The following is a 26870-nucleotide window of genomic DNA, read 5'->3' as shown; positions in this document are numbered from 1 at the left end:
TTAAACTGCAACACTCATCTTGAAGACTCTAGAAATATCATAAAAATAAATTGGAATTTAGATTACAAAACATACTTCATCTCGACATTATTTTGTTGAAAACAAAAACTACCTGTAATTATAAATTAAAATGCCAACCTACTAATTATTTGGTTTTCTGAATCAAAAATAAAAGAACAAAACATTTACAATACACATTTTATATCGTAACCGCTCCTCTACTAGTTTTTACGACCGCACTCCAAGCAAGGTTAATTCAATTTATGATATGCAACTAGTAATTCAAATTATGTTAAAATACGAGTGTTAAATAAAGCCTACCCCCCTAAAAGGAGTGGTACTCAATACAACCATCAAAATATTTACTTATTTTCCATTCATTTAGTATGAAACAAAATTTACCCAAATAGGAAAAACCACTAGTAAAGAAATAATTAGGCCTAACTTATCGCTTTCTAATGTTTATCTGCTGGACTTTCATACTCATCTTTCTTTTTCAAACTTATCGAGAGAGTAGTCCAATTTTCTTTGATATGACAACCGACACCGTACTTATTGCTCGAAAATACATTATGGTCAAAATTCCAAACTGAACTGGAAGAAAAAACAGTTTTATGCGAGGTAGATTGGATTATGTAGGATTGTTACTCCCGTATATGAGTATACAAATACACCCCCATTTTTTAGATGTAGGGCTTTCTTTGGATACTTTACATTTATTGTAATATGACTACTTCTTTCAAACAGGCACGATTTACATTTTCAAGGACTTTTCTATGCTCTGAATTATATAAGGATGATATAATGGAAGAAGATCCATAAATATGGTGAGTTCAAACTGTGACGTGTAGCCATCAGGACCGTACTCAGCACTGGCGGGCCCTGTCATTTTCCGCTGCCGCGCCCCCCTTCACCGCTCATCACCCCCCCCCCTATTGTTGCTAAAGATAAATACATAAAAGATCTAATTCGTCGGACCATTTTGAAAATTTTTTACATTAATGAAGTGAACTCCAAAAATGTTTAATAGTCTATTAGCTGTTTAGTTAAAACTATTTTTGTATATAAATATAATATAATATACATACACACACACACACACACACATATATATATATATATATATATATATATATATATATATATATATATATAGAGCCTATTTAAATCTCACAATACTTTTTGAATTAATTTTTAAACCTGAAAATCTGTTTTTGGGACCCTTAATGTCGGAGAGTGAAATGATTATAGTACTTTATTGCCCCGATCAAGAAAACATGTACATATTTAGGTCTAAGAAGCCTATATCGGCTATCAACGGTATACCTACTGTGGTTGTTATCTACACGGTCTAAAATATTTCTAGTGCCATAGTTGAGTCTGTTTTTTCACTCTGATCAAGGAAATAGGTAGGCTCTTACAGAGATCTAGAAGCCTAACTCTGTCAAAAAGCGTCAACTTCCAACCATCGTAATTTAATACGCTTCATCTTATTTTCATTAGGTTTATTGTCCTAAATTTATTCCGAATTTTCTTCTTCGATTAAAGATTTACTCAGATGCTCCTCTAACATAACCAACTGTCGAATTTATTTATTAAATTAGGATCAAATTCTAACCGATTCTTCTAACCGAGTTATATGTAATTTTCGGTACTTAATAAATAATAGTACTGATTGGTAATTTTGTTAGCTATAGTAATTTTTACCTAGCGCATTAGTTACACATTGTTTTGGTTTCATTGTATTATTACTATTATTGTTGTTGTTAAAATAAGACAATCTTAATATTTTGCATTGGTAGTTACTGAATTAATCAGTCTTAATCCTTGTGAATACTTGGGATCCAACAATACATGTTTTCTTGAAGAAATACGTTCTGCAACTTCAGGAAGTCTTCTAACTTTAGCATTGTCATGACATCAAAATATTGTTAAGGCAATTACATTAAACATTTTCTCAGTTTTCTCTGTCATCTTTAATTACGAGATTTAAATACAACCAGTTGTACAGTTCATGGTTGAAGATGACTCCTCTTCAAAGTACATTCTCACGATGATAATTGTGTGGCCTTGTTAGCTCACCTGATAAAATAAGACTTTCCTTACTTTTTTACGATTTGTTAATATACTATTTCACAAAACAAATACATTTTATACGATTATTTACTTTTAAAATTGGACATCAATTTTAAGTAATAACGTATATATTGTCAAAACTAACCTAAAACAACGCAACGATTACACTAAGATGTAATAAGAAGGCCAATATGTGCAGGCCAACTTCAAAGGTGATACAAATTTATTGACATTTTTCTTCAATAAAGAATCACTATATAAATAAATGGTGTAGAAATACATAAGAGATTTAATATGTTTTATATTTTGAATATGAACAAAGTGTTTAAAGCATTTGTCTATTACACATTAATGTTATCAAAAAGTACTGATGTAATTTGTCATTATAAAGATGTACAACTCCAAGGTGAAAGGATCAAAATATTACTACATAAACAAGCAGTTTAATAAGGAAACGAAAAAAGTACCTGTACTTTATTTATGAAAAGTCTACCTGTATTTTAACATTAAAACGTTCAGTAAGCATGGTACGTCGACATCCATGGCTGTCTTTTGGCATAAGCTTGACCATCGTAGAATGATCACTTGGTTACTCACATCAGTGTTAGCTAAAGTTTTGTGAAGAGGATGTGATTGTGTTTCTGCGTTTTGGAACTTACTGCTTTGTTAGTTTCGTAACTTTAATTTCATGTTTTACTGTAATCATAGTAAAATATTTTTTTTAAACGAGAGTTCTGGAGAGGAAGTGCATGTGTTTACTCTGTTTATAGCTATATTTCATACTGTATGCGCTAATACGTTGATAAAGGTTTAGTTGTTCTTCCGCCGATTTGCCTCTGTCCAGGAAACTCCTCAATCGCTTAAGGTTTAAAATTATTCAAATTAGACAACGATCCAGATAGTTCAAGGTGTACCAGCCGTTTGATGTTTTGTGTACTCTGCACTATTACTCAATTCTACTGACAATTGTGAAGTCATAGGTTTACACTTTTCTATGACTTTGGTTGCAGTGGGAGTCTCCCAAGATGGAGAGCTTGCCGGGAGAGATGATCGCGGAGATCGGTCGTTACCTTTCAGTGGCAGACCTGGCAGCTTGTAGTGCCACCTGCCGGACTTGGCGGGAGAAGTTCAACGACGACCGGATATGGCGGAGGCGCTGCACCCTCCGACTCGCGGAGTATCTTGAGAACACTGACACCACAGTCTCGCCCGACTTGCAGCTCACTGAACACGATTCGCTCAGTCCGTTATCTATGTGGCATGCAAGGTTTATACGAGAGAATCATCTCTGGAACAACTGGCGTGAAGGATACTACAAAGTTCATCAAATGGCCTGTATTTATAAAGGAAAAATCCATACAAAATTTTATAAAAATGACTACGTGGTTATGGTTCTGATTAATAAAGTAAAAGTATGGGATGTCAGGGATGTGCCAAGTTGTTTGCTGATGAATCCTTGTAAACTGGATCCCGCCTTTGTTGTGGACTACTTCCAGTTTTTAAGTGAAGATAGAATCATTTTTATGCAATCATCAAAGGTGTCCGTGTTCCGTATGAGTGTAACTTCCAGTCATTGGCCACTGATCCACTCATTCTACTTCGATGAAAGACTTTCGACTGAAGATTTTAGTCTGGATGATGTTAAAACGCGACGCCCAAGGGAAGATAGGATTGTATCAGTACTAAAATCTTACTTTTACACTGTTAGTGGTGAATATTTCATTGGGGTCGCTCCAGAAAGTGCGAGGCTTGTACATATCTGGAACATCAAAACTGGAGGAAAATTAAAAGAAGTAATTTGTCCAGTTAGTAACCCAGATTCTTATTTCACAAAGCTATATCATGCTCATAATCCCTCATCAGATGTTGTATTGGTTGCCTTGGAAAATATACAAGAAGGAAGAAATCTGAGAGCAAGAACGCATTTGTATGTATACAACTTGAGTGAGCTGCGTTTTAGAGATTTCACTCACTGCCTGGCAGGAAGGGGGAGCACATTACACAAATGCATGATCTACGAACCGTACATCTTTATCAAAGATTATTTCTTTTTGAGCATTTATAATTATAAAACAACAAGATTGATCGATATTAAGCCAGCTGTAAGTATCCCAATAGTGTTGAACGGCAACGTTATTTACGTCACAGGTGGAAAATTCATGCAATTTAATGTCTCAACAGGACAAACAAACCAACTCTCAACTTTTAATGCTCACCCAAGTTTTACCGTTGCTTGTGACAGATTCATAACACAATATCGCAGTTCTGGTCAAGACTTTGAAGTATTGGAAGTTAGTAGTAGAGAGATGCGATATGAGTTCAGCATCCAACCAAACAATTCCTATTGGCTCTCTACGAGAATGGCAAAAACGAATGCCATGTGCACTAAAAAGATCATTATCGAATTTGATTTGGAAACAAATAAGCGCAAAGTCTACATTATAAATTTCTGGTAGAAAATGTGACCTATTTTTATTTTTTAATAATTAAATATATATTGATATACATATTAAACAATGTTTTATAGATTTAAAAGTGATAGAAAATAAATAATAATTAAACCAGGAACCAATCACCGTACACGTTCGGCACAGAAAATAATAACCCTAGATAGTTTGTTAAAAAGAAGATATAATAAGAGAGAAAACAAGATATCAATACAATTTTAATACTTTAAAACAGACAAATGTACAAATATCATACAGTTACATTATTTTAATGCTGTAAGCGAATAATTTAAACTTCAATAAATAGTAGAAATTAAACTATACTTAATATCAAGCAATAAATCGAAGTATAGATTTTTATGGTAGTTCTTTATCACTTATCTCTACTAACATTAACTAGCCCATTACGTTTGACCTTCACAGAAATTTTAGAAATACACAAACAGAGCCTGAATGAGTTAACAAAAGCGTATGTTTTTTGGACACATCAACAATTTTTTCACAATGTAAATAACAACTATAGGATTGATCCAAAAGTCACCGTACTCTCAAAAAGTAATCTATTAATCAGAATATTTTTTTTAAATTGAATAAATGACAGCTTTCATTCACTAAGTCTTAAAACAGGCAGGTGCTCAATATGTCCACTATACACACATTTAATCTGGTAGAGACTTAGTTGCTCATTGTGGCGGAGATTTCTTCTATGGTAACTTAATTGTTTATTTTTTCCTTGCAGATTTCTTAGATTGTTTTGGTTTCCCTTCATCATCACACGGGGACACAGGTCTGACATTGTTCTTGGAATTATGCTTTCATCAAAAAATATCCCGAAGTATTTCTATTGTTACAACTTACGTGTGACAAGTCGCGCCATCCCGTTGCAGCAAACACACCCGTCTTCTAATGAAGTGACAAACTGATTAATAATTTCTGAGTAGAAATTTGGGTTAACAGTGGAATAATAAAATATTAGTACAGTACCTTTAAATATAACAATTTCACACCACATTCTCAACCTTTACGGTGGAGTAAGGATTCATAAAGCTCACATCGGCTATTATGACTATTAATATTTCCGCTTAAGTGGAACCAATCTTCATCTGCAAAAAGCGTAATATACGATTTATTGGTTTTATTATGTTCTACGCAATCTCTTAAATCACTTACAGTACTCAACATACCTCACCCGTTCTGTTTGTTTTAAATATTGACTGCCTGTTTTTGTGACTAAGCTTTAGACGATAATAGTTCTTTGGCAAGAACTGTGTGAGTGTTGATTGTTTACAGAAGAAGCTGAACAATAGTAACAATCGATTACAGTTTAGTTGTTATTTAAATACTCCTTTATTTATATTTAATTGTTCATACGTAGAGAACGGTGACTTTTGAATTACCCGTTACAATGCCTTAAATGTTAATATATTATTTGTTGTAGATGTGTTCCAATATTTGAGTTTGCATTTGGATGTACTTTCTTTTTGGAACATAAACAGTCTCTGTATATCGTATTTTTAATTATAAATAATTTTAAATGTAAAATTAACTCTGTACGTAGAAATCGTGTACGTAAAATATTAATAATTGATGATAGTAGAAATTAGTATCAGTCTATTAGACTGAAACTACTTGAAGTTAGTATTGTAAAATCAATGTAATGTCATGGACAGGGGCAGACACAGAAGGGTTCTATTCTTTGCTCCTGTTATTTAGTTGTTTTATCTCAGTATTTGTGATTTCTAGCAAAACATATTTTTGGAACACTGTACTTAATAATTTGAACAGTCTAAATTTCTACTCTGTATCCGCTCCTGTCCACGATATCATAGAGGATAACGACAGATAAGTTAGTGCTCAAAGACAGAGATTATACAGTACCAATTTTAGTGCCTAAAATACATGTTATTGTTTAAGAGTTCCCATTGTTAAATTTTTCTTATCGTGCTAGAGTAAAAAACTGGTGTGTTTTGTCATTGTGTTTCTAAATAACCCTTAAGGAAAGTATATTTTTTATGTTTAACTAACATAATAAACATAATTTTATCAATGACAGGGTAGTTCTCATTTCCTGAGTGAACACATTGTGTTATGAATCAAGGGTATGCTCCTACGCTTGTGGGCGGACGTAAAGAAGAAGTCCAAGCATTGACCAATAAGATCAAGTGTATAATAACAAGTACTACTAACCGAAGGCAATAGTTTTACGTAGATTCCGCACCATAGCGTTTTATGTCGTAGTGGTTTATTGCTGAATTTCGGTTTTCAAAGTCGATTATTTGCAATTTATTGCCCGAAGGAGATTTGGTTTTATTAACAGTTGTTGCGGTCAAATTGCCACCTTCTCTAATAATGATATCAAACACATTATAGTAGTGCGTTGAAATTTGAGAATAACATTATTTATTTTCAAATTTTACCAAACAAACACTGTAATTAGTATTTTATGCACTGATAAATTGCTTCCACTGTATAGTAATTTGGCTAATGCACTGCGTAATGACAGACAACTATCGTGGTTCTGTTTATATGACGTCATTAAATAGTATAAGAACTTATAAAAGTCGAGAAGATATTGATACTCTGCATATTTTCTTTCATAAGGTGTTTCTTACTTCAATTGTGTTACCACTAACTAATGCTAAGAATCTTCATTTCTTAATTGCGATAGAGACACAAAACCGCAGTTTGTTTTATATTATGTTTCTAAATGTACCTTTTACATTACTACATGTTAATGTTTTGATACCATACTAAACAAAGTTTTATAAACGATAGGATAAATTATTTCTGTATTGAAACGTGCGCACGATGTCGGATCTAGGGGCGGTGGGATGACGTCAGCCAGTTTGAAGGTTTTCATAGTACGCCGCTAGGCTCCATTCCATTATACTCTGTTACTGTTTAGTGTTATTTTATAGGATTTAATTTATGGAATAATTGTCCAAAACCTCTGGAGCAGGGCCCTACTTGGTAAAAACAGAAAATATTTTATATTATGAATAGTAATTATTCAATAAACTAAATAAATATAAAGGTTGTTCAGTAGAAGTATTCCAATACTTTGGGATTTTATTCTACTCATAAAAATGAGCAAAAAAATCATTTAAAAGTATATAGCAAAACATTTAGTTTTTCGTCTATCTGTCTGTATGTGATTTTTATAAATAAAAATTCATCTTTTGAACCAGTGAAGATAAAGCTAGGAAACTTGAGAATTATATTAAACTTTGGTAGGCCTTTTTAAAAATAAAATATTAACAAAATCCTTTTACACATTTCAAAGTGACGTCAGAAAAAGAAACCGGTATAGTTATAAACAATAAATAATTACATACCATCTATGTATTGATTTTTATATACCAATTCCAACTGTATCTTTTTCAAATAATCCGTCAACGCATAGACGAGCACGGTTACTCTATAAGTATGCTTGCACACGCAGGGAGCAAGATTTTGTCTTTTGATAGGCATCAGCTATTTTAAATAGATTATACAAATTTTATAAGATACAAAATTCCATGCATTAATAATCTTTTCTTCACATCACCAGATTCCCGGAATTTTTTTTACCTATAAGGGTTTAAATTATTTGCTCATCAGAGAGTTCTACAAACTAAACATCACAACACGGTCAAAACTTAATATATGGATAGTTGTATATATAAATTTGTTTTATTTCATTAAATTACACAAATAATTACAAATTTATTTTATAAAATAATATTTCCTGTATTATGCACGATTTATTACTCTTTGTAATTCCAAATTACTTTGATTAACATATGATGTTTATTTTGTTTTTATTTTGTTGGTATATTTACACTTTGACACCTGTTGAAAGTTTCTTGTTTTTTTAGATGAAATATAGAGAAATTTTATGTTTAATTATCCTGTTTTCTTCGAAGACATATAAAATAAAATATCGTATATTAAAGTAAATCGTTAAAAAAACTCATAAATTATGACAACGACGTGAAAAATATTTTCTTGTAAACCATTACGAACCTAGAAAGTTTTAATATGAACTCCCTTAAAAATAAAATTAAATAAGATATATAGAATACAGATTTGTTTATAAAACACATCATATCGTTACTTATGTTTTCGTTTAAATTACAGGCAGCCATATTATAAGTTTGAACTATATTACCAATGCGTTTGTGATTAAATGATTGTATTAATGTCATTCTTTATGTAAAGGAATTAATATAAAAAATATCTAAATGTTTGCCATATTTTATTTAAAAAAACGTATAACCTCTCACTAAACGTTGTTTCAGTCAGATTTAAATCAATTAAAGGATTGATATATATTTTTTATCAACTTTGTTCTTTGCTCAGAATGGAAATATAAAAGTAAAAAACAAAGAATTACCTAGGCCTAATTATTGGTTATTAATCGTAATAAATATAAATAAATCTTATCACCAAAATTTTAGTCAATGTAACTAACTTCAAATGCCGAAATTAATTAAAGATTATATTTGTAGCTTTTATTGCCCTGATACCTTTTTATATCTCTGATACAAGTGAACAGCTATAAATATTTAAATTTCTTATCTAAACAGTGGCGTATGACGAAAACTATTTCTGAGAGAGCACAGTGGGTGATTTAAGAAGGACAAAACGTCCTCCAAATACAGGGACTCAGGAATATTGTTGATGTTTGAGACCTCAGAAATGTGTTCTAGCAAACTACTGTGTGCCATTTACATGCCTGTCTTTCAACATTTCCTGGGGGGGGGATTGAACCCCTGATTGCCCGTTGTATACACCCATGTGATCAGCCGTATTTTAGGACTGGTATACTGGTATTTTGAACATTATTAGAGGGAAAATAAATAAGCCAATGGTACGAGAAATGTGCAAGAAATTCTCCTGTGTTTTTTCATGGGAAGCTGGTTTAACGCTGGTCGCGAGGACGGTTGACGCAACCCGCACGACACAAGGTTTGATGTTCACAGTATAGTAGTAAAGGTAGTAACATGAGCATGTTCTTATAGACCTGTATTGCACGGTGAACGTGGAACCGAGTATAGTAACTGGCAGCTCGTCACGTCAGAATCAGATGGAGGTTGAGTAGTAATATTTGTTTTACTTATTTACATCATCAGGCACGCCTTGTACACGCACAAGTGCAAAAGACAAAATCATTAAACATAGAAAAAGTATGAAACGCATTTAGCAACAATACTAGGTCTACCAAAGCCACTGTGATTATAAAGGTATATGCATCATAATGATAAGATTACACAAAAATTAAATCTGCATGAGTCAGATTCACTGTTGTACTAGCAGTTGCCCGCGACGTCGCACGCAATTTCCTATTACACTATATTCACGTATTCTTTTTCTATCACATTCTAAACATTCCTGAGATTATTGATAGTCGTTCCTTCGTGAGCCTCTTGGGCGCATTATGAAGATATTTACTATATTTCTTACCTCTATCTTTCGTTATTCATACAATTAATTTATATACATGGATCTCGATAATCTAATTAGGTTATGAAGAATCAAATTCGGTCTTTTAAGATTAATTTTCTGTCTAAGATATTTCCAATATTGTGGGGTTTTCCTTGTTCTCCGGTCAAGAAAATGTATCAACGAAAACCAATTTCAATCATAAAGCGTCTTCTTTCGGCTTTTTTCATTTACCTTCGATCTAATCAAATTCGATTACCTTATGTGCAAACATTCACGGCTTTGTACAATGAGGCGGTTTTTGTTACAGCGTTTAATAGTTTTTTTCATTGCATTAGATAGTTTATTTATCATTGGCGCAATCTAAATTTAAAATTAGGTAATAACTTCTTCTATGCAATCTGCATTACACTATTGATCAAGCACTTTAAAATAATAAATTTCTAAATTAAAATTTAAAATGTAAACAAATGTTTCTACCTCTTTGATGAACTTCAGCTGAAATTATTAACAGCCGTTAAGTATCAGTTCACTTTGTATTACATGTCGTAGTGCAGTCTCCCGGATCCAATGTAAAACACTCCAAAATCAACAACTACTTACACATTAAAAACAATTTAAAAAAAACATTTTCTAGTGGACCAAATTGTGAATCTAAACCATTCTTGAATTCCAATGAAAACACACACAAAATTTCATCAAAATCAGTCCAGTCGTTTAGGCGGAGTTCATTCACATACACACGAACACAAGAAATATATATATAATATATATATATATATATATATATATATATATATATATACTGTATATATACATTAAATTGTATAAATGGCAATAGCATTATTTAATTTCAATAAACATTGAATCGCAAAAAGTACTTGCTCCGCCGGGACTTATTGTATTATTATATATATATAAAGATTAAGAAGGAAGAACATAAATAGCTCTTAACAGTTATGGCTTTTTAGGGGCTAACTGTGATCTGACGAAGTCACGTATTCTGAAACATTATAGTAACGTTCATCGACAAGATATTGCTAGAACATTTTCTTTAACTTTTTAGAAGATTGCTCTTCTTTCAAGTGGAATGGTCAATTTTGTACCCTATCTATCATCACCTAATGTTGGCGATGATTTAATTGGGAACTAATCCAGCAAAGTGTTTCCAGTGACTCCATAGACAAGCAGTAATTCAATTAAAATGTCATAATTTACTGTATCGAACGCTCTGAATAGGTCGCAGTACATTCCAAAGTAAATTTTAAAAGGTGATAACAAATGTTTCACTAATGCCTAATTGATTTTTAATTTTCAACACATAGTTTTTGTTGTAAATTTAATTATGTTGCATCAATACAACACCAGCCAAAAGCGCATGGGAGGCTCAGCGTTTGCCCCACAGTGAATATCATTCTGCCCCGGGAAATCAATCCCTAATGGATGGAAATTTCCACGGTTGAATCCTGACTTTTCTTAACTCCTAAGTATTTTATTTAGATTGTCATGCTTTCTGTAAAGTTTTTTTTGTGTTTCATGCACACATAATATGTGGGCACTTCTTCTTCAAGTGAATTATATTTCCTACACCAGTAAAGGTTCAACCAGTGTTGAGTATGGCCTTGTAAAATATGCTAAAAACGTATATTTTTAGGCATTGTAATTTATTCCAGTCTATTTTCTGCCATAGTTATTTCGCTTTCTTTCCCCGATGTAAAAAAGTTTATTTGAAGAAGTGACCGTTCAAATAATCTATGATAAGAAAACGATGGTTACATGTCAACATCAGGTCACGACATTTCATGTCCGGTCTAGTTATGTTTTCGAGAATGTCCTCTCATTCTTATCGTGTAGCCACTTCCATCGCGTTAATGTAAAGAACTCCCTACGCGAAATAATTTGAAATCTTGGATATTACTCGTCACTCATAATTGTCACTAAACTAATAAAATGTTATATTCAATTCAAATGATAAATCGAGAGGGATCCAACTGAACGAAGGAGAGGTCTTGAATGGAACATCGTCAATAACTGGGAATCCGTTGCGCACTGAGGGGAGGAGGGGTGTGCTCACCAGGGCTTTTAAAAAATAAGGTAATTAATTCAATCTATGTTTTGTATAAAAACTATGGTTTCTATGAATAAAGTACACGTATTTTAAGCAGATATAGTTTATATAAGAGTAACTTCAGGTGCATTTAAAATCCATCCCCTCAATAGTTACTAGGTCTTGAATTTCTCGACTCAAGATATAAAATAAATTTCTCTAAAAAATAAAATAAATTTGTGTGACTTCTTATGGATTAAAAGTACAAGTTGTTTCAGTGTATTACTAACTCCTATATATTATGTTATAAGTTTGTGTAGATCTTTGGAGTCTGATTGTTTGATACTCAATAATCCAGAAACTAAAAAGCATATTTAGACGAAACCTGGCATATTGAAGTAGTTATATAAAGAATAAGCGCAGACGTCTTTTTATTTCAAAACACTACTCATAAAAAAATCTTAAGAAAACCTATCTGTAAACTTGGTCGAAACTGTAGGCTAAATATTTGTATAGCTTTGGAAGCTTCACAGAAGTTTGTATTTTTCAGGAAAAAATACCAACTTTTATAAATAAACAACAGAATTAGCTGAGTTAGTTTTCAAGAGTATTAGTATTTCTTTTAACTGAAAAGCATATGTGCTTCACGAAGTAGTTGGATAATACAAATAGCAGTGTCGGCAGTAGACTGGATTTCATAAATGGCGGCAATGACGATGTCAAGCCATTCAGTGTATCTATAAAAATGGAATGACGTTTGTTAGTCTCACTAAACCTCGAGAATGATTAGACCTAATTTTGATGTTGAAATATGTGTAGAAGTCCAAGAAAGGCTTCAAACGAAAGAAACATTAAAAGGTTCCTCAGAATATTTTATAATTCTTGAAATAGTTATAGTACTTACACACGTAATCCAAAGTTAACGGAGCCTAAACACATGTTGATACTTTCAGCTGAAGTTTACTAAAGTGGTAAGACATTATTTGTTTACATTAAAATTTTTACAAAATACTGAACAATCATACAATGCTTGACCAGTAGGTTGTGCAGCTTGCAGACGAAAATTTGTGCATTTCGACTAAAGCAATCTTTTTACCTTTTACACATGCACATAGTTTCATGATCGGGGTAAAAATCGATATTGCTTATAGCACCAGAGACATCGCAGACCGCAAATAAACGCTTTCATATCAAAATTGGATTCCAAAAGCAACATATTTGTTTATTTTCTTGGTTAGTGCAATAACATAAACTAAACTGTGGAACCGCAAATAAAATGGAGCGAAAGGGAATTTTATGTACCACAACTGACTCTTTTGGACTGCAGAAACTTTTCAGTTTTATTTAAGTTATATATATTTTATTTATTAGGACATAAAAGCAAACTATTACTATGGAACTTACAAAATCTTAGACAGAAAGTAAATTTAAAACGCCGAAAGAAGAAAAAGGCACTTTTAATAGAAGTTGGTTTTTATTGGTACGGTATATATTTTCTTCAAATCAAACTCAACTATATCACTCACTTATGGAAATATCTTAGATTGAAAATTAATCTAAACTACGGAAGATGACACTTTTTTACTAAATAAGACTATGTGTATTTATGTATTCATACAGCAAAACCTAAAATAGAACCAGTCAATATATTATTTACGTTTTGAATCTCTGAACCATGGATACGGAAATAATATGTACCTGATTTATCTACTTATGTTTAAAAATATTTTAGGGCTCCATCATATTACATCATTAATGCTATCACTTACAAATCTATGGCTTTGATTTAGAAAATTGCGTTAGAAGCCGCGGGTCACTACTGTTTCTGAATATAATCTAATTAAACCACATTAAACATGTAAAACTTTGTATAAATCTGTAAATAAGTTTAAACGATGTTTTGAATAATATACAATCTCAAATATCATGAGGCATTAAAATATTACACTCCTAGTGATTTCGTAACCCATGAAATTCCTTTCGAAATAAAGGTTCGTGAAATTATACATTAATCTTCTAAAAAAAGATATTTAATAACAAATATTTAATTGAAAATAAGTAATAATCCAAGAAAATATAGCGCAATACTATATACCATCATCAATCAGTTCAGGAAGTTTTGGCCATGGATAGAAGTGCGAAGTATTTATGTCAAGACAGGACACGTTCAATGCGTGTGATACACTGGCATCTCATGGTTGTGTTTTTTTGGCCTATACGGATTTTTCACCAAGTCCCTAAATAACAAATGAGTGTTTATTTCAGTGGAAGATTGGGCTCAAAATATGTGGTGGAAGTATTATTTTTGTGAGCTAGGTAGAACTTCTTTGTTAATTTCGTGACCTTCGACTTCCACAGACAGACGCCGTTGCTGTGGGAAGTACTTACATGTTTCTATCTATTCTGCATTTGGCTTTTGCCCAAAGCAATTTCCTAAATTTGTAATTTTTAGCATTCCTGAAGGAAACCGGATTTTTCCGGGACGTTTGCCATCGTTCAGTGGTACAATACAATCAGTAACACTACGTTTCGAGATCTACAATATCATCTCTTCTTCAGGTGTATGAGTAAACTAATGCATGAATACAAACTAGGTTGTAAACAATCAAAGTAAAAAAAAAAAAACATACCAGAGCTTTGTGACACGCATAAGTCAGGTACCACAACAGCCATGCACACTAACTCTAAAACATGCACCTAATAAAACTAAAAACCAATTATTAAAACTGAGCTAATGAGTACAGGTCACAATAGGCTTGCGCTCACCATCCAACCAAATAGAACTGACTAGAGGCCAATAGTAAATGGCGATCGTCACGGCAGAAACAAGAGGGCGGAGAAAGGAGTGACAGGAGTGGGCCTATTTTTTATTTTTGATTCATGCTAGATGAACTTCTTAAAACCATAGTCTAACGCCGCATTGGTTTTACAAATTTCTGATCTGTTTGATACTTTAGGTTTTATTGTTAGTTCCGTTTTCAGAATTGGCAATCAAAGGGCCCTAATTTCAACTGATGGCTGACTAATCGGTTGGTTTGCCAATTTAATGCATGAAACATTCCTGTGATTTGACAACATGACCACTAATTTGTAACTCCACATTAATTAATTTAAACTCTCAGCTCTATTTGATTTAGTATGTTTCCTTCTTACTTGTTTCCTATATGCAACAAAAGCAACCAATACAAACAAATAACGTAACCAGGCGAATTTAGAGCTAAGATGCCTTCTGTGACACCCAACTGAAACAAATGACCGGGCAAAGTATAAATTAATGAGCACACCACCATCCAAGAACATATGGCTCAATGATGTTTGACTGGGTTACCATACGTACACATTGCACTGCGACATTTGGATAATTATACATGAGACCTCGATTAAATTCTTCGCTTAAATAAACGAGGTTCTCGAAATTTATGAACTTCATCCAAAATAATCCGATGATATTCGGATCTTAAATCAATCTTTACTTGACTGTTATCAAGCCCTTGTGTTTCTATGTGAAGGCTACGTTAATTCAAGTTTCCTTGAACAACAGTTATTAGGAATCCTACTTGTTTTATTTGTTATTGCCTGAGCTTGTCTTAGAGTAATAACTGTTATTAGATACGCTGTTGTTATGTTGAATTTTTAACTGTTCTCACTTTCACCAATTCTCTCAAAAGTAGTATAAAGGATTGACCCAAACGAGCACTTTCTCTGTGCTTATTTTCTGACTGATGGATGATTTATGGTGTTTCATTTTCACTTTCAATTCTACTGACTGTTGTCAACCCATAGGTTTACAGTTTTCTATAACTTTGGTTGCAGTGGGAGTCTCCCAAGATGGAGAGCTTGCCGGGAGAGATGATCGTGGTGATCGGTCGTTGCCTTTCAGTGGCAGACCTGGCAGCTTGTAGCGCCACCTGCCGGACTTGGCGGGAGAAGTTCAACGACGACCGGATATGGCGGAGGCGCTGCACCCTCCGACTCGTGGAGTATCTTGAGAACACTGACACCACAGTCCCGCCCGGCTTGCAGCTCACTGAACACGATTCACTCAGTCCACTGTGTGAGTGGCGAATAAGGTTCATACGAGAGAATTACCTCTGGAACAACTGGCGTGTAGGAAACGTCAAAGTTCACAAAATTACCACTGAGCAGCATGCAAATACTATGGTTCAATTTTATGGAAATGAGTACATAATAATGATTTTTAATTGTGAAGTAAAACTCTGGGATGTCCGGGATGTGCCGACGTGTCTGATGACTAACCCTTGTGAACTGGATACCACCTTGATAATAGACTACTTCGAGATCTTAAGTGAAAACAGAATCCTTATTGTGCAATCATCAATCGTGTCAGTGTTCAGTATGAGTGTAACATCAACTCATTGGCCATTGATCCACACATTTTGCTTCAATGAAAGACTTTCAACTTCACGTTTTAATGATAGTACTATTAGGTCTCCACTCCCAAGGGAAGACGGGATTATACCAGAAAAACATTTTTACATTGTTAATGGTGACTATTTTCTTGGAGTCGCTCCAGACTATACGAAGCTTTTACACGTTTGGAACGTCAGAACTGGAAATAAGTTGAAAGAAGTCCTCTGTCCAATCCGCAGCCCGACGTCCTTCTTCACAAGGCTATATCGCTCTCGTAAACCGTCACCAGATGTGCTGTTGGCTATAAATGAATATCAACGAGATGAAAGTAGTCTACGGATATGGACGCATTTGTATGTATACAATGTGATTGAGCTGACCTTAAGAGATTTTACACACACACGAGTAGCAAGAGGGATCAGGTCATCCAGGTCATTCACATTTAAGATCCATGACCCTTACGTATTCATCAAAGATCCGTCTTATCTGCACATTCATAACTACAAGACATCAACTTTGATTGATATTCAGCCTGCTATAAGTAACCCAGTAGTGTTCAACGAGAACGTTATTTACGTCGAAAGTGAAAAATTTGTGGAATTTAATGTTACTACAGAAATGACAAGCGATCTCTCAATTTTTGAACCTCTAGATGTGTTCTTCATTGCTTGTGACAGATTTATATCACAAACCTCGAACTTAGTCGATTTTGAGCTTTTAGAAGTCGGTAGAAGACAGGCGCGGTCCAAGTACGTCATCGAAGAAAACAATCGGCACTGGCTCTCCCATAAAAGAGCAAAACACAAATGTCATGAACACAAAAAAGATCCTTATGGAATCCGATGACGAAAACAAGAAGAATAACGTCTATATCTTTAGTTTCTGGTAGATAATGTGAGTTACCAACACAAATATATGGTTTAATTTAATTCCATATTTAAATATTTGTATATTTTAATTGTAAGTACTTTGATTATATTGAAATATATATCATACATTCATTGTTACAGGGAATGAATAACCATAAAAGTGGCATAAATTTGCTGAAAATATTTATCTAAATTAAAGCATAATGATAGAAAATGTTTTAAAATAATTATATATAGTAATAAGAGTAAAATTAAGATATCAATAGAATATCTTATTTATATATATAAATACATATCCATATTTCATACAGTAATTTAAACTTAATTATTGGAATTGAAGCTTCATTTTGATATCTATCAATGACAGAATCGATGGAAAGTATTGACTGTTGTTTTACCTCCGCATTATGAATTTTTACAGTGACTAGTCACTTAAGTATACGCGGCAAATTTACAAACGCAAAAGCCGAGTTTAACTTAAAAATAATAAAACTAAAACAGTAAAAAACATGTCAGCTATATTTTCCTCTTATATAAATATCAACTATAATGCCTGGACACCTATTTCGTTTTAAGCGTGTTTCAATAAATAAATTTGTATTATGTTGTGTTAAACAGTTCTAAATTAAATTCTCGTAATTTATTTTTGAAACATGAACAATTTCAAATAATAAATTTAATTCTGCACTTTAAGAATGTATCGCCACATTATACAGCCTATAGTAACTAGTCTAATTAAATGCCAATGTCATGGACAAGGGCGGGTACAGACAGGGTATTCTTTACCCTTAATTAATTGTATTTAATTATATTTAACTGTATATGTACCTAGTACTGGAACAGATTTCTAAATTTCTACACTGGACCCGCTCCTGTTCATGATATCATAGAGGATAAGGGCAGATAAATTAGTGTACAATGTAATAGTGTGTAATACTGCTATTGTTAGTAGCAAGAGGACATGTTAGTGTTTTAGTTTCCTTATTATAATAGAATCAAGAACTACAGCGTTTTGAAGCCTTAGTATCAATTGAAGCTTTTATAACTACAATTGTATATGTTTTATTACTATAATAAACACAATTTTATTAATGGGAGAATATTATTTATTTCCCAATTGAATACACGTTGTATGGAACATTGTTACTCATAAGTATGTGGTCGGAGCGAAAGGGTGATGTCAGCCATTTAGAAGATTTGAATGGGCGCTGTAAGGCAACACAATTGTTAATTTAATTTGAAATATGTGTTATCTAATTACTGAAACAGATTGTTTGTAAACAAAACTAATTATTTTAGCATGTTTGCTTTATTTAAAGCTTTGACATGCCACTATTGCATTTACAAATTTTACCTCCCGCCCCCCCATAATTCCTAATTAGGGTTGGGGGTTTAAATTCTCATATATCCCACAATCATGATCTGATAACAGATATAGTATTCAATAAAAGTTGCTTCTCCGTTGAGCCAATTTCTACTCTGATAGGTCTAGTTATATTGAAAAATTGAAATTATTAAACAACATAATACTACACTAGTACTTAGATGAGATTCTAGAGTTCAAAATTAATGTGAAATGCATGAGAATTGAGACGTTTATTACTGCTGTCAACTAAAGTGAGTTATATAACCAAACGTTGTTTTAAACTCAACGATTTTGAGTATAGTATTATCTTCTGGTGAAATAAAAGAATTAATGAATAAAGAATCAAAATTGGGTATATCAGAGATGTGTTTGCAGCACTACCAACCCATGTCAATACAATAGCCTGTTTTAATCAAGGAAAGGAAGAAGTATCTGTTGCCATTTTGAGTCTTTTTGTGGATGGGATTTTTACTGTAAGTATAATATAAATAAATAAACGACTATAAAATGAGTATGGCGATAAAATAATAGCTCACTTTGTCATCACAATAAATTGTCATCACTCTTTACAAACAAAGTAAAGATTTTTCATGAAGATCGATCATTCATAGGGGTTGATATTGAGTTACAAGCTCTTGATGAATATTTTTGTTTTTCAACTTCTCGATCTCTTACGTCGATAAAATGTTTTATATATATATATATATATATATATATATATATATATATATATATATATATATATATATACTTAGGTCATCATTTAAATTAAAAAAAACTGGCCGTAATTAAACTTTTTTTTAACCAAATAAGGCTTTTTAGAAATTAATAATTATGTATGTATTTTATGCGATAATGCAAATACCACTACAGCACCGAAGATGCCTTAGACCCGTAGTAGAGTATAGTTACCGAAGTAGACACTCTTTGACTAATTTAGGCTTTTCAAGCGAGTATTTATGTATTTTTTCGTGGTAACAAGAAAATTTCTACTGTGGTGTGTGAAATATAATCAATTACAACCAGAAAGGCATCTTTACGCGCTAAAACTTAAATTTAATAAGAGCAAGTGACAATTTTGATTAACTTTTGAACCTCTTACCAATGAACACTGTAATAATGTAGCTTGAACATGTCTGCAACATGTTTTGAACGATTCAAAATCATCAATAATTATATTACATCATATGCGCTTTCACTAAAATTACTTCAGAATTTGTATTCCGCCACAGTGGCCTAAAATAGTTCAAATGTTATTCAATTATTAGTGATTATTATTTAATATAATAATCTGGAATGTTGCTGATAAATTTATGTACTTCATTGGTACTCATGAAAACTGTTTCAATCTCCGTCATCATCTGGACTAAAAATGTTGCTATTTATATTTGAAATAAATGTATTCTGAAATGCAACTGGACATAGGAATATTTTAAATGATCTTCCCATATTTTCATGAGTGTTATTTATATAATTTAACAAAGATATGATTATGAAGTACTTGAATTTCAATAGGAAATAGCAAATCAAGCCGCAGTTAGTTATAAAAAATATAACAATCATATCATCGTAAAAAAAGTATTCCTTCAAAATTATATGTGAACGGCATGAAAATTATCATTTTAAGAACCATAAAGAACCCATTCTAGAGGATTGTAGAGAGAACCGACTTTAAAATAACATAAAAAAATATAATAAAATTCAGTTTGTAAAACTCTTTATAACGTCTTGTGTTTTAGTTTAAATCACAGACTGCTACATTAAACACTAAAACTGTTAAAATTAAGTATATATATATATATATATATATATATATATATATATATATATCTGTGGCTTGGTGCTGAAAAGGCCAATGTCCAAAATGTGCTATTTTCTGGTTAAGGTGCCATATAACATTTACTGACCTGTTCTACCTAGTGCAAAAACGGCCAATGTCCAATTACAAAAATAAAGAAGATTCAGACTCTATGTGGTCCAATGTCCATAATAGTTTCTTCCAGCCATTTTATTAAAGAAAGGCCAAAGTACACATTGGCCCAAGCATGGTTTACCGAATCTTGATGCTAGAAAGGCCCAAGTCAACATTGGCCCTTTTACTTCTCTATGAAGGTATTACCTCTTAATACTCTATGGAATGGACATTGGCCTTATCACAGCTGATACATTACAGTGTTTCCATTTCATTCATTGCTTTCTTTCCACAAATATAATCATAGTAACCACTGCTCTGTTTATTATTGTTATTGAGTTTTAAAATGAATTCAAGAGGAAGAAAATTAGTAAACATAGCGTTGTTGGAGTACAACTCTCAAGGTAAGAATGCATTTTCTATCTATTATACATTAATTATGTTTTGGTTTCTTTCAGGTTAGTGAGGTTATGAAATGTTAGGCTATAATCAACTTAGCCATAAAACACCCGATAGATATTATGTTTAAAGATTATTAACAGATTTACCTAGTAGGTATGTATAACTTTATTGGTTTCTTTGTGCTTTTCAGGTGAAAAAGAAAGGATATATTTTAAAATGCAGAGTTGGGTCTCCCTGTAACTCTGCATTTTATGGACACATATTCTTAATTGAAACTAGTTTTTGTAATACCAAAATTTTGTTGTAATTTCAGATGAGATCAATGGACCCGTCGCTTGATCTTCAAAATGAAGACAAGTGCAAGAGCCAGTCTACTCAGTTGGAACATAGAAACGACTATGTTGGAGATGAGAGTCCAGTTAGACTTGACTTTGGCGACCCTTTAGATTCATCATCAGATGAATATCAACACTAGACAAAGATAATTGTTCTAGTAGTGAAGACGAGACATTAGTTATTAAAAGGATCAAAAACGACACAAGAAATCAAGTGTTGTAGTGATTCAACCACTTGTAAGTATGATAATTAGTGATAATACTCCAGGTCAAAATAATGACTGCTTGAATGTCATCAAGAAGCAATTTATGCTTCTAGCACTTCTGGGCGTAAAAAGTAGAGGCCGAAAAGAAAGTCGAAGGATGTTGGACCAGAAAGCGGATAAGAAACCCTAGTACTTGGAATCGCAATGTACAAAAACATGAAAAATGAAGGACTGCAATACAATACTGAAAAGGGTAAAGTGGTTCATGCTAAATCTTTTAAAAGATAGCTGTAATTGCAGGCGTTTTGAACAGTTTTCAGACATCGAAAGAAATGTCATCTTCTCCGATTACTATACATTGCCAAATGAAGGCAAAAAAGCATTTCATTGCTGGCTCTATTGATGAAGTAAAAAAGCAACGAGAGAGATTAAGAGAAGAAGATGGGTGTAGCAGTAGGCGTCAGTTTATTCGCCACTACTTTCTTCCTCTAGATGGAAAAAGAATTGAGGTATGTTCAAAAGATGTACATGCTAACTCTTGATTTGACTCTGTAAAAGGTGAAGAGTTATTGTGGAGAAGAAATGATCTTCAACATCAGGTCTTTGTCTAGAAGACAACAGAGGAAAGCACGGAAACCATCCAAAACTATCTGAAGATGCTAAAAATGTGATTCGGGACCATATTAAATTGTTCCCAGCATATGAGTCTCATTACTCTCACTCACATACACAAAAGAAATATCTCTCTCCAGACCTTTCGATATAAAAAATGTACAGACTGTATTGTAAATATTGTACAGACAATAATATTAAACCAGAGAAAGATCATTTGTACAGAAAGAATTTTGTTGAAAAATTTAATTTGCATTTTAAAAAATCCCAAAAATGATACTTGTGCAAAATGCGACAGATATGAGATGATTATAAAATCATCGGTAATAGAGGAAGAAAGAATAAATACACAGAAGTTAAAAGATGAAACATTTAGAAATGGCTGATTCTGCTTATAACCAAAAGAAGATTGATAAAGACATATCAAAGACAAACTTTGACACTGTAGTGGTATCTTTTGACTTAGAACAATTTTTACCGACACCTTGCCTTGTTAATGGTGTATGGTTTTATAAACGACAACTATGGACCTATAATTTGACTTTATATGAGACCAGAAATAGACAACCCGAATCCTTCCAGACCTATGTGTTTTTTGTGGATGAAACTGTAGCAATGCGTGGCAGCCAGGAACTTGGATCGTGCATTTTCAAATATGTAAAAGAGATTTTAGGGAGATGACGTAAAAGAGATAATCTTTTACAGTGATTGTTGCCCTGGCCAAACTAGAAACATCATTATGAGCTCAATATTTTTTGCTTCTGATTAGGTGAACGACAAGCACGAAACAATCCTCTTGTGATCCACCATAAGTTTCTTGTACCGGGCCATACACACATGGAAGCTGACGGTGTGCATGCGCTCATTGAAAGATCTAGGAAAAGAACAGTAACTTGTTTAGAGATACCAAGGGACTGGTCCAATTTCATAAGATGTATTGAATGCACCCCAAAGATTGAAGTATTTCAGATGGAACAAACTGAATTTTTAAATTTCAAGTAATTGTTTTTAAAAACTGAATTTGTGAACAGAAACCAAAATATTGATGGTGAAAGGGTGTACTGGGACTCTATTCATTGGTTAAAAGATGAGTACAACAAAGAAAATTCTTCCCAAATTTTGTACAAATCATCGTTTAAGGAATCTGAAGAGTTCAACGTGTTGGACATAAGTAGAAAAAAAAACGCTACGGCATACCCAAAGGTGTATGGTTGTCCCCATCAAAAATACGCCAATTAATTTGTCAAAAGAAAAAGTAGAAGATCTTACATCTTTAATCCCATATATTAGTACTAATAGCAAACTGTACTACAGTGCTGTTATTAATAGCCCTATAGAGTAGTTTCCGAGGTTGAAGATTTAAATCCATTTGAAAACTTTTCTGACGATGTTGGGGAAGAAAACTAAAATAGTGAAGGTGTATGAAACCATTTTGAATAAACATTGTTATACTTTAGATAAGATTCATTCATATTCTAAAGACATGCTTAGCTTATATTAAAAATGTTCAAACAATATGTGTGAAAAACAATAAATATGACATGAATAGATCATTGATTTTTTTATATACCTGAATTAATTTCCTTTGTGCTAATAACAAAATAGTTAATTTTCATCAGAAACTACTGTTATTGAGTAACAGTTAAACACCATATAAAATTACAGGGCCAATCTCCACAAAATTTGTGTAAACATTTATAATTACCAAAATTAAGAAAAAAGGCCAATGTCCTAAACAAAAATGTTTAAAAAAATATTACAAGCACTTAGTTATTATCAAAAATATCAGTTATAAAACTAATATTAAGGTAGAAAAATTTCATTTAAATATATTTCAATTTGACTTCACAGAAAATGTTTGAACAAATGAAGAAATGTTGTGCAAGCCGTAGTGAAAAATCAGGTTTTTTGGACTTCGGCCTTTTTAGCACCAAGGCACAGATATATATATAATATATATATATATATATATATATATATATATATATATAATATAATATATATATATATACTTAATTATATATATATATATATATATATCACTACCAATTAAGTTTAAATGAAATCCGTGTTTTAGTAAATACTATCCTTTTATGATGAGGTGCTGCTTATTATTTTAATTCAATACCAAACTTTAAAATATTTACTTATCTGAAATTGATTATGTATTTTTTGTAAACACTTTTTCTTTTACATTTAAATTAATCAAAACAATGTTCCATTTAAATTATCATAATTAATTCAAATATTAAACAAACAAACAAAGATTCAGTTAGGCCTATCTTACGATTGTTAATGTTTTATCAGCTAGACTTTAGTACTATTTTTTCTTTTTCAACCTTATCAAGATAGCAGTAGCACCCCGAACTTCTATGTAATATTTTACTTACTTTTACAACTTCTATAACATAAATCTTAATGAAATGTTTATATATATATATATATTAGTAAAAAAAAGTTCAGTCATCTAAATTAATGACATAAGTATATTAAATTGTTGATTCTTAGTCATATTTAATAATCAGTACAATGACATAGAGATTTTCCCATACAGTTATGCCAACTATGAAGACCTGGCATAATTTCGATACGTGTATATCACTAGTCGAGGTAATTTGAGGTTAATTCAATTTCCAATATTTCTGAAATTATTTATAGATTCTAATTGGATAATTTGAGGATAGGAAGGAGATAAGTAAATGGAAGTAAGTCTCTTTTGTACTGACTTTGGATCGGATTATTCAAATTTAATCACGTTTTGTATTTAAGATGTTCTGATTAGCCCTTTTTACGATTGGAAACATGTTTTGTCTTCTGTACCATATTTTGCTGACAGCACACTATCAGGGGAAGATAGATAACGCATTGGTACAATGTGCAAGAATTTTTTATGGTGAATCTGTTTTTTTTTTTTTTTTTTTTTTTTTTGGAAAACTGCTTTGTCTTTATTTTACTAAATAATTAATATCCTACTATGAATCCTATTTGTTATTAATCAAAGTGGAATTATTTTTTAAGCTGTACAAAACCGATGTTATTTATTATTACATAAAATATTTATTATTATATGAAATTTGTTATAAATGGTAAATGGGTAGAATACACATCTTCCAAATACAAATATCAATAAAACACATCATTAGCAGTATACGTGCTATGTGTAAACCTCTTTGTTTAGTCTTAATACGTCAAACAATTACAAAATCAGTTACTATGAGGTGCGGTTCTCTACTGCTCAACCTCCCGAATGGTTACGTGACGTGACGTTACATGAAGTTACTTTCCAAAACTATCTTATAAATAGAGATTTTGTGATTTATTTTAGGGGATGTTTATATGACCAACCTAGGAGTTTGTATGTATACACATTTTTCACTCCCTCCCAAATGAGGTATTTTGGGGTTTAATATACATTTTTCAATAAGAACCCCTAGTATTATTCTAGGGTAATATAAAAAGAAGAATAATGGCAGAATCCAATGTTAGTCTATCAGATTTGGTAGTCAATTAAAGTTTGAATAAATGATAAAAAAATATTTGTGCTAAAAGCAAACAAAATTGTTTGCACAATGTAATACATGTATTTTTGCTCTAAGAAATGTTTTTTTTTTTTTTTTTTCTTTATAAAATCCCCACAGTTAAAGTTACAAGCTATTGTAAGGCAGATAAAACATTCACTCAATAGTTATTTTGAGAACTTGCTACAACAAATCCTAAAACAAGTTATTAAAAGAATCAGCAAACATAAACAACCATTATTAACATAGCATTTGTAAAAGTTGTAAAACCTAATTTGTATTCTCGAAGTCCATTAGGAAGTCCTGGGAATACCGATAGCTGGTTTTTCCTTATCGGGACTTTTAAGACACCCTGTATATAAGTATATTATGACACGGTGACGGAACCTTTTACGGAATTAGATGGAAGGTTTCTCAGTAGACAACTCCGATCCTTACCAGTTGTGCCTATAAATGTTTCACTTATGCCTAATAAAGAGTGAATTTCAAACAAACGTTTTCTAGACCCATTGCTGATTAAATGTAATATTAATTGCAATATAAAATATTATACATACAGTATTGTATTGCTAATGTAATATTCCTGTGGTAATATAACACTATAATTGTATTGTAGTATCACTAGATAAAGGAATACGACATTTTCCAATATATAATTTTTTTATTTTGTGCTAGGCCTTTCTGAATCAAAGATTCCATCATCAGGCACTTCACAAATTATCAAATGTTTACATTTTTGTAATAATAATTATTTTTATACTAACATATGGTAAACAATTTGGATGTATGGTTAGCCAGTATCAAATATTTAATTAGAATTTAATTTTAATTTTTTTATAAATTGAGATGAGAGTAAAACTGAATTTTGAATTGGTCCGTCTTCATTATTGATAATTTGTTCTTGATTTATGGTAATGTAAAATGTTTCCCAAGCATTTAAGTGTGTTGTGTTTGTAACTTCTTTTAATAATCGTAAATTTTTATTAGAGATTGTGTGTCCAGATTCAATACAGTGATTCGCCACAGCAGATTTTTCATTTCTTCCATATTTTAAATGGAATGGACTTGTGTACGGACTTCGATTTTGAAAATTGTGTCCTGATCTCGGTACAGCCCAGCAGTCTTTATATTTTGTGCTACTCCTTGTGGATTAATAATTATTGTTAATTTTAATTATATGTTGAACCTAACCAGTAAATGTTTGTAAATTATAATTTTTTCTTAAATAGAATACACAATATTGTAATTTTAAATTATTCTGTGCAAGATATAAATAATATACATA

General features: G+C 32.0%; 1 protein-coding gene across 3 annotated transcripts in view; it reads left to right on the top strand.

Annotated features, from left to right (window-relative positions):
- Window positions 1-26870, top strand: part of LOC124358899 — a 59795-nt gene that overhangs the window by 18245 nt on the left and 14680 nt on the right. Inside the window, exon 2 of one of the 3 annotated variants that reach the window (XM_046811151.1) lies at window positions 15808-18326. The exons of 1 other annotated variant lie outside the window; for it this stretch is intronic. In XM_046811151.1, the coding sequence (XP_046667107.1) occupies window positions 15823-17211 (1389 nt within the window). In that variant the 5' untranslated portion in view covers window positions 15808-15822 and the 3' untranslated portion in view covers window positions 17212-18326. Of the gene's footprint in view, window positions 1-3086; window positions 6574-15807; window positions 18327-26870 lie in introns of those variants that run through there. One more of the 3 variants, XM_046811149.1, reaches the window with a different exon arrangement.

This window comes from Homalodisca vitripennis, chromosome 4, assembly GCF_021130785.1.
Source record: "Homalodisca vitripennis isolate AUS2020 chromosome 4, UT_GWSS_2.1, whole genome shotgun sequence".
NCBI lineage: Eukaryota > Metazoa > Arthropoda > Insecta > Hemiptera > Cicadellidae > Homalodisca > Homalodisca vitripennis.
This window is presented reverse-complemented; position numbering and strand designations above follow the sequence as displayed.